Genomic DNA, 13,091 nt, shown 5'->3' on the forward strand with positions numbered 1-13,091 from the left:
TTTACACCATACAGCTTTCACTGTATTCAAGACACATGGTTGAGTACTTTTGGGCTAGTGGATACACACCCAACTGCTTCATTTAGCAAGGTAAAATACATCAAGCAATGTTAATGGTACAGGATATAGAAAACGTGGTGGCTGCGGGAAAACAATGGATAAGAAACTCCTTCGGTACACATGTTGCAATTAGCACTTGCACACATTTTGCAGTCATTTTAAATTTCAAAACAATGCTTTGTGATTATCAATTATGTTTATTCTAGTTCCTGTAATCTTATCCAGCGGACAAGACTGTATAAAACTATACAAAACAAAGATGTTAATTATCAAAAACATTGTTATGAGAGTAGCAGATTACGGTAGGTCTGAAAGTTGTTACAAGCCATATTTGTCTATAATTTCCTTTGCCTTGGATATGTAGGCTGCCATGGCATCTTCCTTTGATGTGCCTAGAAGAAAGCAAACGTTGGTTGTTAATGGTTTGCTACCTGTTAGAGGAAATATTACAATTTAAATCAACAGGGATAGTCACCCTTTCTTAGATTCCATGCTTCCCATTTGGCTTTGCCCTTCAAATCCAGTATTCCAGGAGCATCTTCAAGAAAATAAGAAATTAAAACAGGTTGAAAAAAAACGATGCTATAGAATCTAAATGAAACACACATTCTTAACTCTCTTGGCTGAATACATTCTTTACCAGGACCCTTAAAGCTCCACCCCCGATGCGCCCCCCGCCCCCCAGGAGGGTGACGTGTTCAGCGATTATGGAAAAGTTACTCACTGCAGTGACTAATGTGCTCTTAGTCCCTGTGACTAATGTACTCCTTGGAATGTGCAAGTAAGCATCCTTCGGGTCCAGAGTACAAAGTCAGTCCCCCAGTGTAGAAGGACTCTGCAATCAGAGCCTGATCCAACAATACAATTTTTTTTCTAAAGGGGGTGGGCGGTATAGATTTAGGAAGGAAAGGTCCAGCACCACTTGCATGCCTGCCTGATTCTCTTTTGAAACTGGAAAGATGGAGTATAACCCACTGCTTCCATCCGATAAGGGAAACTCTCCAGACCCCATCTGCAGAAGTGGGGGGAAAATGAAGGAAGCTGGTGGGGGTGGTGGAAAAGGTGGCTTTGCAGGAGGTGGCATTCACAAAAAGGAGTTATGGTTCTTGGAGCAGGTGAAAACAATGCTTTGAATGCAGAAGGCTGACTCCCACTGGGGATTCATGGACCCCGGATGCCACACTCGTTGTCAGAGGCTGACATTTGGAGGTGTGTAAAACCCCTTGAGAGTGGTACACGGTTGCTTCATGGTGTGCATACTAGTCAGCCTCTCTGGGTGCTTCGTACTTTCCTAAAACCCCATTCTCCTCCCCTCTCTCTTCCCCCACAACCTTTCAAAGGATTTAGACGTGTCCTCCCCTCTGGACTGAGGCTGGCCAAGAGACTTTGCTGCTAGCTTGGATAAACAGCCAGTGATTTTGCAGTTTGGGACCTGGCCTTCTTGGGAAGTTCGTCTGAAAGTATGGATCTGTTCCATTCATCTAAAAAGAGCAGATCTAGAATTAATTCTTGTACATCAGATGTAAATTTGGACACATGCATTGGGATGGGCGGGGAGGGCACTCATGTCTGCAGAGGGATACTGCGAGTCAGTGTGCTCCAGAAGACTAGGCCAGGATATTTGCAGACTATCTGGCGTTGGACTGTCAGGTTGCGTTTTTCGGCGGGGCTTCTGGAGGCAATCAACCTCCCAAGTATTTGCATTGGCTTGCCTTGCATGTAGGCCTGCATTTGAATAAACCTTACACCTGTAGGCCTCCCAGCATTCGGTAGAACTGTTGAAAAGGAGACGCCATAAACGCAGGCTTGGCATAAAGTGAAGCCGCGCCACAATAGATTAAAGCAGCTGGTCAGAGTATAAGAGTGTAGCTCCACCAACTATTTGAATCTTACATCTAGCTTTTTTTTTTAACCAGCCCATTCGGAATTCGTTTCTCCAGCATTGGATCTTTCATAGAGTGACATGCTGTTTGAATATTCTCAGTCAGTCCAATAGGAAGGGTCACTCTTAGCTCCACTTGTGGAGGCCATTTCAGATTATTTGTAACTGCACGTTCAAGTGTTGGGGAGTCCTCTACAAGTTCTCTTCTTTGTCAATACACAAACATATTTACTACTTCCACCTTCCATCTGAAGAGTATTTATGTTGAAGACCAACATGTAGAATGCCTATAATGCCCGAATGCAGATCACAATGTTTATCCATGCGCTCATCTGGCGCTCACTTTCCAATAAAACTCAGACCGACACTAGATGTTAGGGACTTGGCTGAATTGGAGAGTTTTGGGAGGGGGTGGGGGAGGGGCAGGAGACTGTCCCAGAAAAGGTAGCAGTACCATCATCTTTGCATAAGCAACATGGGCCACTGAAGGCTGTGGCTTCATCAACAAAGCCACCATTTCGTCAACCAAAGATTTGAAAATGATGAAGGCCGTTCATCCGACAGTCCCATCGACACCTTTGTCACTGGCCCATAAACGCCACTCATTGAATGAATTAGTCAGAGAATACTCAGTTGATGACAGCCCTGTTGACGACCAGGACCATGGCCACGATAACCTAGTAGATGACAAAAACTCAGTCCATGGTCTCTTCAGCAACCACATCTTCAGCTGTTCAGCTGTTCCACACCATCTGCCGGTATGGTAGCTCGTTCATGGGCTACATCTGCAATGCCTAGCTCCCCTACAAGGCAAAAGCAACCATTGTTCCCATTGGCGCCTCATGAATGGTGTAGTGATGGGCAGACAAGTATGGCTCAAAGGATTTCAGTCAGCTGTGCAAGCCAAAATTGTGGACATCCCTTCGATGGAGAGCACCTCTTCAGTCTTTGGGTACCTTATAGCAACAGTCCTTTCACTCTGGAAAAATACTGTTTTCAAGGACATCCTGAGTGTACCGGCCAACCTACCGATCACAATCATATTGTTCCAGCACCTATGCCCCCAGAGACAAATTCAGATGGAAGTCGCAGTCTTACAGAAGCAAGCAAAAAAAAGACCAAATAAAATAAAAAATAAAAAATTTAAAAAAGGCTTTTTGAGACAGTCTAAACCTTTGTCTCCTAAACAAATTTATTTGGTCCCAGACTTCCAGAATAGTGATGCTACAGCACATCCTCAACTACAGCAAGGGAATCTTCCGTCGCTGGAATTGGAGGATGCATACTTCCATACCCACGTTCATAGTCGCAGTAGAAACATTCCTGAGATTCACTGCAGCAGGCCAGCATTTTCACCTTAAAGTCCAATCTTTCAACCCCAAAACGGACCACCGGTATTTACAAAATGCCTAGTCCAGTGGTAGCTCACTGCTATCGATCTGGGTCCACATATACCCAGATCTAGAAAACTGTTGGTCAGGACTCCATCCCCTTCCTAAAGCCTATAAACACTGACGCAACGGTCCGCTGTTCTCACTGGGTTTCACCTTCAGCTGTGTTTCTCCATCCATTACAGGTAATCCTGATCGGATACTTCCTAGTAAATTTAGTTTCTGGAAGCTCAGCTGGGCATGGTTTCTTGCACCGCTACCGCATTGGCCAACAAAGTCATGGTCATCCCTGAGACAGAGCACTTGCTTGCATGATAGCAAGTCACGTCAGTCCACACTCACTCTCTTGGGGAGGATGTCCTCCTATATTCCTAGGTTTCTGGCAACGGAGACAATAAGGTGTTCCTCACATACCCCTTCCACAACACCCTGGGCTTGTGGTCAGTGCCCACCAAACTCACCCAAGTAGTGTCCTTCCAGTTACCAGTCCATCAGATCAAGGTTACAGCAGATTAGTCCTTGAAAGGCAGGGAGCTCACACTGGCATTTACCATACAAGAGACCTTTGGTCATAGGACAGGAAGCTGTAGCACAGCACTATCCTAGGCACTGAAATCCTTGTGCCTCATCTCCAGGCGAAGATAGTACAGGTGTTCAGATAACCCAACCAGAATGTTTCATATACAAGGGGCACCCAATCAGCTGTGCCTCTGGAAATGGGCCCCGGCACACAGCTTTTGTTCTCCCTTCAATCTGCCAGGCATTCACAATTCTGTAGTCAACTCACTCAGAAGGGAGCGACTCATGCCACGAGTGGGAAATTCTCCACGACTGAAAACCTCCACGACCAATATCTTGCAGACAGGTCTTCCACAGATAGACCTCTTCACCACCAAGGAGAACGGGAAATGCAGTGCATTAGTCAGCCAAATCCCTCCACCCTTTACTTTCATGGACACGTTTCTTTAAGCGTTACCTCAGTTTCCGCCAAGATTTCAGACAAAAAGCATTACACACAGATTTTGGTGGCTTTGGTTATCAGAACTCCTCAGCAGCTCCTTCCATTCGACCAACCAAAGTCATCAATCTTCTCTTGGGGACAAGTGTGTGGTTTTACACCACTATCCAGCTTCTCTCAAACGGCTTAGCTCTGGTTTCCCTAGACTCTGGGCATGTCCCAGTACTGCAGAGACATTGCTAAGACATGTGCACAATACAGTTTTTTCTATAACAGATAGTGGAGGAGTTTCACAGCTTGGTGTGCTGCCAAGGAATCATTCCTTTTTCAGCCTCATCACGTTCAGCCTTACAGGCGGTCATTGCCCTGCAGTGGTCTTGCACATTTCTCTGCTAAATTGCTGCGACTAAGCAGTTTACTCGAATCAAAGCCACTCCTTCGTAACAGTGCCACCGACCTAAGGACTTCCAAGAGGGACTCTTCCGTGCTTTTCTTCCTTCACAGTTCTTTACACATTAATGTGACCTCTTTGAGCTCTTGCAAAAAAACAGGCATCTAGTTTCTGTCATGGAAGACTGCCATCTCTGTGGTCATCACCTCTGCCAGGAGTGTGGTAGATCAAAGCTTTCTCCTGCAAGGTATGTTGTGTCCAAGGTCCTTTTACGGACAAATCCCCCATTCTTGTGCAAGGTACCATTGTCATCCCACCTCAATGAATCTTTGGTCATGACAGTTTTCTTTAGCTCGCCTACTCCAGCGAACTGCTAACTGTATTCCTTGGACATCATGCAGGCATTAAAGCACTATGCTGCACATACCAAGCCGTTCCAGAAATCAGTTCATGGCCCCATGGCTGTGGGCAAGGTGCAGTCCAAGTCCTTTTAGCTCCCGATGGCCATCTGCTTGCAATTCCTACTAACAGGCCACTTCCTGGTCAGCCTAAGGTGCTCTTCAGACGGGCAGTTTCTTCACCACAGTCTTCCACTCTGGTGTACCGCTGTTGGACATCTGCAGGTTGGCCACAAGGAGGTTGGTTCACACCTTCACAAGGTTCTACTGAGCAGACAGGGATTCCACCGAGAAGTCCAGAGTTGGACAATCAGTGCCTCACCATCTCTTCACATAAGGTGGGCTTTCCCTGAAGGTGAGACTCTGCATGCAATTATAATCTATTCAAACAGCATGTGAATATAGGAAAAATCAAACGCTGGAGGAGGAATAAGTTACAGGTAAGTAACTTATCTATAATTGGTATCCTTCATAGATGCACATGCAACCTACCAGTCTACACCACTGTGGCTCGGTTTGGCTCATCCTGACACTTTCACATGCGCTATGCTAATCAGAAGATTGCCTCCAGGAGTGGCGCTAAGGGAGAGACCGATTGAAAAACTGCAGTCATGTCAGTGTTTTTGGGTCGTCTGCCCCCATAGTCAAATTCTAATGAAAACCACTTTAAAGTTACCAAGGATTCCCAGCCTGATGACAGAGTATTCAAACAGCATGTGAATCTATGAAAGATACCAATGCTGGAGGACATGAGGTACATGCAAGTAACATATTCCTTCTGCCATATTTGCTTGGCTGGGAATCTCCATGGAGTGGACGTCCTTGGAAGAGGAGCATGTTGTGGCGACATCGGCTCAGAGGCTGTGGCAGGGTGCCAGTGGGGACACTCAAGTACCACTGCATGATAACTAGTGGTGGAGCTGATGCCAGTTGAGGCTGCAGATGCTGACGAACTACCTAAAAAGTTTGGCCATCTGGTAAGATTTCCTCAGTCCCATGACTGTCAAAGAACCACACCTGGCAAGCTGCGCGAGGGCTGTGGAGCAAGGCACTGCATTGCTGAAGCCAGCATCCAAGTAACCAAGGACAGCACCTGCCATGAGCGATCTACACATGTTGTTTCAGAGTACACAAGAAACCCAGCGGTAGAGGTTCGGGTGTACCATGGAATCTGAAGTGGTGCCCAGTGGAGAACTCCTGCCTAGTACGATCAGCACTGGCAGTTGGCCTGGCTCTGCCTTCCCATTCCACAGTACCCTTTGAGGGAGAGGAACACCTATGAAGAAGGCTCTTCTATTGCTGCGCCATTGATTAGTCATGCTTGCTGCTATTTTGACAGCTTGCTCGGGCATGAACCCATACTTCGGGCGCAGAGCCTCAAAAGCCTTGCTGGATCTTCAAACTGAAGTTCCGAGCACTTGGGACCTTGGAGAGGCTTACTGCCCTTAGGTTTAAGCCTTGTAATAGAGTTTGTATGCCCCTCATATGGATCATGCCTTTGCTGCAAGCCTTTGGGTGCTGGTTCCAGTAGGATCGCCTGACCACTTGAAATCAGGGGAATGATTTTAAACGCCCAAAGTGTAGAAGGGTAGAAGACATTGCTATAAGCATCAAGTGCATAGAATGTTCCAACGTCCCCCCTCCGAACAGCCAGTGAAAAGAGGGCAGCATAGGCACACTACATGATTTGAATGAACATGCTGCTAATGAACGCTTTACCCTGCATGATCTCTAGATAAGAAGAGAATCTTGAGGAAAAGGCATGTATATTCATCCACCACAGCGTACCTACAGTCATTCTGGACAGGGACTTCCCCAGGTAACGCCACATCTGTGGTAAAATATGCATATATCCCTCTTGGAGTACAAAAAGGTATTTACAAGTAGCAGTTGAACCATGGGTACTAAAAGTGTGTCTGCAGCATTCCCACAAGCGTGACAAAGAAAAGGTAAATTTAATACTTCTTGGACAGAGGTTTCCAAATGTTGAAATTGGATGGGGTGGGAAATGCTGTTCAAGGGAGGCTTAAAAAAAAAAAAAATAGTAAATGAGGATTTGCTACCATCTTCTTTCAAATACATCTCCCTACCTAATTAGCACCAATCTTGTGCAGAGCCAACCCACTTGCATTCCCATCAAGACAGAAGAGCAGGTGATTGAGACAAACCTTCTCCCCCCACCCACCTACTTCAAAACTACACTGCCCTATCCTTTTTGAAAAAGCCTTGGACCAAAAAGTCCCAGCAATCTAGACTTCTACCATGCACCACTGGCAGATCTGAAAAGGAAAGGGGTTGGGATGGGTTAGTTGGATTGAGAAACCCTCAGCTGACCCCTCCAGCCCTGCTAAATACCACCCAATTGCCATCACTCCTTTCCTGGGCAAACTCCTTGAAAAGCTGGCCATCTCCCAGCTCAATATCCACACTGAATTTGTTGGGTGCCTTCATGACCATCAGTCTGGCTTCACAGTTGCCAGAAGCACGGAAACTGCTCTCCTGAACTTAAGACCTGCTCTCCAACCTTGACTCCAATACCCAGTGTCCTCATCTTATTTGATCTCTCTTCTGCCTTTGACACAGTCAACCATGCCATCCTACGCAACCGTCTCCATGATAACCTGGGTAGCACCGATCAGGCCCTGGCTTGGCTGACGCTCTTTCCTCTCCGATTGACCCTCGTAGGTCCAACTTGGGTCCTTCCTCTCCTCTATCTCTACGTGTGGTGTTCCCCAGGGGTCTAACCTCCCTCCCTTGCTGTTAAACCAATACCAGTCACTTCTTGCCCACTGCATTGCCGCTCTCTGCCCCAACTTTCAGTGCTATGTGGAGGACACTCAGCTCATTTGAGGCTCCCTTCCGCCACCTCTTCTCTCATCTCTGGCCGTCTGATTCTCCTCATCAGCACACCTGCACCCTCCTTTCCTGTTGCTCTCAGACCGGCCTCTTGGCCCTCTTCCTTCTCCCACCTGTGAGGCTAAAGCCCTCAGGGTCATTTGCGACTGCACGCTCTCCTCACATCTCTAAGAAGTCACACTACCAGCTGTACCTCCCCAGAGATCTTCTTCCTTTCCTCTCCTTCCCCCAGAAGATCTGGTTCTCTCTAGGCTGGTCTACTGCAACAGTCTGTCTAAATCTGCCTGCTTCTACTCTCCGCCCTCTGCAACTCATCCATAACAGGACTGCGTGACTTGTCCTTGGCCTCAAGCCCAGGGATCGTATTTCTCCAGGACTGAAATCTCTGCACTGGCTCCCAGTGGCTGCGAGGATTAAGTTCAAAACCCCCTGCATTGTCCAAAAGGTCTTCTGAGACCTGGGGCCTCAATACCTCCAACTCTCTCTTACTAAATATCTTCCTTCTCGAGCTCTTTGCTCATCCGGCTCCAACTCCCTCAGGGTCTGTCGCTTCTCCAAGCAACGAGTTGGTGGTAGATCTCCTTCGGCTGGGGACTCCCTCTGGAATAGCCTGCCTAAAACTCGAGGGGGAACCATCTTCGGATCCGGAAGCACCTTAAGACCTTCCTCTTTGCTTTGGATTTCTCTCCTCCTCTCCCCTGCTGAACTCTTGACTGAAAATGCACTGTCAACTGGTTACCCTCTGATCTCGGGCACAGGTCCCCTCCCCCGCCAGGTGCACAGCTGCACTACCTCCTGGTCAACCGGTGCACTTGGGGGCTGTTTCAGTATCCCTACAGTCCCCACCAGCTCTTGACACTTGATGTCTGCACTTACCCCTGCAATTGCCACTAGCTGGCCGTACTTTTACCTACTGTTTTTATTTATTTTTTACTGTTGATCCTATGTATTGCACTGCCCCCTTGCCCTACTTTTCCTCCCCCTACCTCCCATGCACGATCTCAATGTCACCTGGCCTAGTAAAATCTGTCTTCCCTCTGGTCCCCCTCCCTTGCCTCGTCTCACTTTGAAACACTTGTGTATAGGCGCGTTATAAATGCCATATCATTATATCAAAGCAAAAGAGAGCTTCGATGTGCAGTTGGTGGCTTTAGTTCACAAAAACTGGCGACTGTGCTGGTATGTTTTTAATTGATAGATATTTGTGCTGGGTGGTTGTCTGCAGGCATTTTATGTGCATCTTAAGTGTTGTGGAGAGTTGGTATATCACTTGTTTGCAGAGTTTTTGTGGTGAAGGTATGTGTATTGTTTCTTCAGTGCTGGGCAGAGTATCATAGTTTTTAGTAAGATTAATTTACGATTGTTGTTTACTTTAAATTTAACACTCCCAATGATGGATTTTAATCCGAAACATGTCAAGCATTTAAGATCGATATGAACAGTCTTGAGAGTGGAAATCAGATGGTTTATTTACAACTATGGCTACGTTTCCAGCCTTGCAAATTAAAGGTTCTTGAGCTCACGAGGTAGCGGGAGTATAAATGGCATTCGAATTTTCAATCTGGCTTCCATAGTAACCACTACAATATCACACTTCCTGCAACTCTTTGTTCTGACCACTTCAAACTCTTCCATAATCATCCTTTTGGACCCCTCTGCCGCATTCAATATCATCAACCACTTTGCTCACCACCTCTCCAGGACTTTGATTTCACAAATCTCTTCTCGCCTCAAAAGGTAGTGTGAGGAGCCAGGAATGAGACTCCGACACAAGGGTTTCATAGTTTTGGTCAAAGATTTTTTATTAAAAATAAAGGGTGGTAAAATGCCTCTGTCCCTGCACTGCAAGCATTGCCCCATCCAAAACTAAGGGCCTTCAATGGCAGTGTCTCCAAAGCAAAACCGTACCATGACCAAAGTACTGTTCTGGCCCTCGCACTAACAAAATAAACTTGGCCTCAAGTGGTTTATAAAAGTTCAAAAGAAGACTGCATAACTCCAACCCAAAAGTTCCAGAAGCACAGACTTCCTTCTGCCAAACAGTGGTCCTCTTTACCTGCATTGATCTTCCCTTTGTTGTATGTTCAAAGATATCCGTTCCTTGCATTTCTCTTAATCCACAATGCAACTGTTCCACAAAAACAACTTGGTTCTTTTTCCTTGCCTTGTTAGGATACCTGGTGTACTCACCTGCTAGGTTTTCACTTCTTGCTTCCTTAGTTTCACACAACCTTTGGCAGATCAGGATCCCTTTAACAGTATACGAGAAGTATAGGCCCAAATTTCTCTTTGCATGGTCTACCATGACTTTCCCACAAAACACCCTTGCACTTGCCCGATATACTCTCCTGCATGGCTTTCCTTTTCTGTGTGCTCTGCACACTCTTTCAATTGTAATATTTTCTTGCGTCTGCTTTAGCTTTCCTCGTTTTCTTGCCCTTTTTATAAAGGATTCAGTATTTCCTTCTCCTTCAAATCTTTCATTCTAATGGTTTACATTTATTTGCCTTCAGCATGTCTGTCGGTATGCCCTGGTGTCCCTGCCTCCCTCTAGGAAGCTCACTGGCATGCTTTTATCTTCTGGCAATCAACCAGAGGCGGTAGTTTGGCTTCCCTCTCCACCCTTGTTCCTTGGCCGGTATGTTCCCTGCGTCTCCTGCTGGGATCTACTGTTTTTCGTTCAGCTTTGGTAAGGACAGCGCCTCCGCACCTGCAACTCCCATGAGTCGTGTGCTGGCTTCTGGCATTTTCACAGCAGGTTTGGTCTCATGGCCAGCTTCCCACTTCAGTCTTCCTGAGCCAGATGGTTCCATGACAGCCTATGTAGCTCCATGGTCTCGGTGCATCCTGAGAGAAGCAGCTTTCTCTTTCCTGCAGCATGCTCTGAACAGCTGTGGCTGAGATTTTAAATCTCCCGGCTACTGGACTGACCTCACAACTAGAGTGCAGCCTGCACTCTTGGTCTTTTCCACTCTGCATTACTTGGCTCCTCTTCCTGGTCCCAGTACTCTTGCAGTTATGGGAATGGAAGTCCAAATGCTTCTAAAAAGACACATACATATTCAACATGAAGAATGAAGGTGAGTTAGCTCTTGATAACGTGCAACTAAAGTCTTGTAAGGCATTTTGATGAGTTCGGGAGGGTAAATCAAGTTTTGATGGTTTATACACAGATCCTGTCAGGTGGTGTTCCATACCCTGCCTAGATGGATGAGGGGAGGTGCAACATGTCAGACAATCACATGGATGGGGTATCCTCAAAAGAAGAGGGGGTGGGTGGATGCCATGTCATCCATTGGTGTTCTACTACTCCCATAAAGGCCATCTCCCCCATGTGCCGCCCCCCGGGTTAGGATCAGGTAGCAGCCGCCATCCCCTGGTGGTATCAGGTAATAATGTCCCTGTGCATAATGTCCCTGGGAAAAGCCATTGGCAACATCATAAATGGTGACATTATGTATGGGATGGGCTGCCCCCCCCCCTCGCATTTTCAATGTAATGTCTCCGCAAAACAAACATCAACTTTTTTGCAGGGACATTACATGGAGCCCCCCTAGTCACATTGGGAGTGGTCACCACCGGTAAAGGAGTGATGACACCATTGGATTTAGCACAGTAGCGTCTTAAAAACTGTAGAATTTGCTTGCCACTGTAAAGGTCCCATGGATAAGTCATTGGAGGTCTGCTCTTCAGCCTCTCCCCTAGGAATACTGCTAACTTTCACCAACTTTCTGGAGATTCAAAATGTTCACGCCAGCTTCAAATGCCAACCGTGCCCTCCACTCAATCTTCATCCCACCTGATCATTCCTGCTTCCAAGCTTAACTTCCTCTTTGATAAAAGACCTCAAACTGCAACAATTCATCCCAGCTGCTCGTCTTAACCCTCAGTTTGAGAAATTAGGTTTTTTGTAGAGTGATGACTAAGATATGAACACTACTCTCCACCTTTGTGCTCAGCAAACTGGGCTACTGCTCGGCCTTCCTCTATTCCTCACATCTAGACAAAATCCTCAAATTTGTTACCTGCACTCTACAACCTACTGAGATCCTAACATACTACTATCTACCAACATGCTGGTTGGTGCTCCATGCACAACCACTCCCTTTCAAGTCCTTTCGCCTAATCTACAAAGCTATCAATGGTCTTGCTCCTGAATACCAGTCTACTAACCATCCTGTTTCTCTCCACCGTCCCATGCCCTCCTGTGCCCTCCCCCTCTTGCTTCTGCTACTTCCTACTCTCCCATCTCCATTGCAACGGCTGCCCCTTTCAAGAAAACTGGACCCCTTCAAATCTCAGCTTAAAAGTGAAAGAGAAAGAGAGAAATAGAAAGAAAGGGAGAGAAAGAGAGAAAGAAAGAGACCCTCTTCTGCATCATGCCCTCCAGTGCTGTAAACATGGAAATGTTTACATTTTTCCCTTTAATTTGAAGGGCTTGCCCCCTTCCCCAGGTTAATGTTACCTTCGTAATTCAATTGTCTCTTTAAGGTTGCGTTTGTCCCTCATCTGTATACCAGTTTATCCACTAGCTCTAATCTTTGTGCTAGTGACCAGGCACCCTTCCAGGGAATGCTTCATCTGTAAAACATGTTTTTGATCGAAAGGACACCACCCCCCGCTCCCCCCCATGTAGAACTTTATTTGTATTCAGTAACTCAAGCTGTACGATAGCCTTAGATGTTGAAATTTAACAGCCAATCACCAGCCTCCGATTTGCATGACCTGCACATTTCTTTTTAAATAGTAATGTCAAAAGGTGCAGTATCAATAGGGCCATAGTAAATGTGAGATCAATGCATTCTTCAACCATATTAGCTCACTTAAGGATTGTCCAATTACACATCTGTTGCTTAATCAGTGCTTCTCAACAGTAGCATTTGGTTCCCGTCCCAAGTTAAACACTTCAACTATGTGCAGATTCTGTGGTCATTTGTTTCTTGTATCATTTGGGAGTTTGCTCACAGATATTCAGTTACATTTTTGAAACTTCACAGTTCAACAATATAATTTTTGCATGCTCCTTGGATCTCACTTGGTTGAGCATTCGGCATTGCAAAACAGTCTATCCCAGTTGCTTTTAAACAGGGTAGTTGAATGAAATCCACACAGATAAAGGCCTACTTGAGGTCCACAAATAGACCTCAAGTGTAGT

At 46.2% G+C, this 13,091-nt stretch overlaps 1 protein-coding gene across 1 annotated transcript in view; it reads right to left on the reverse strand.

The window, feature by feature from the left end:
• Positions 1–237: 237 nt before the first annotated feature.
• Positions 238–13,091, reverse strand: part of ACBD7 (acyl-CoA binding domain containing 7) — a 130,448-nt gene continuing 117,594 nt past the window's right edge. The window contains exons 3-4 of the mRNA XM_069648396.1: positions 536–598; positions 238–452 (exon numbers count right to left, since the gene is read on the reverse strand). Of these exons, the coding sequence (XP_069504497.1) occupies positions 379–452; positions 536–598 (137 nt within the window). The 3' untranslated portion in view covers positions 238–378. The remainder of the gene's footprint in view (positions 453–535; positions 599–13,091) is intronic.

Source organism: Ambystoma mexicanum, chromosome 2q (assembly GCF_040938575.1).
Source record: "Ambystoma mexicanum isolate Mex_15411 chromosome 2q, UKY_AmexF1_1, whole genome shotgun sequence".
In the NCBI taxonomy this organism is placed as follows: Eukaryota; Metazoa; Chordata; class Amphibia; order Caudata; family Ambystomatidae; genus Ambystoma; species Ambystoma mexicanum.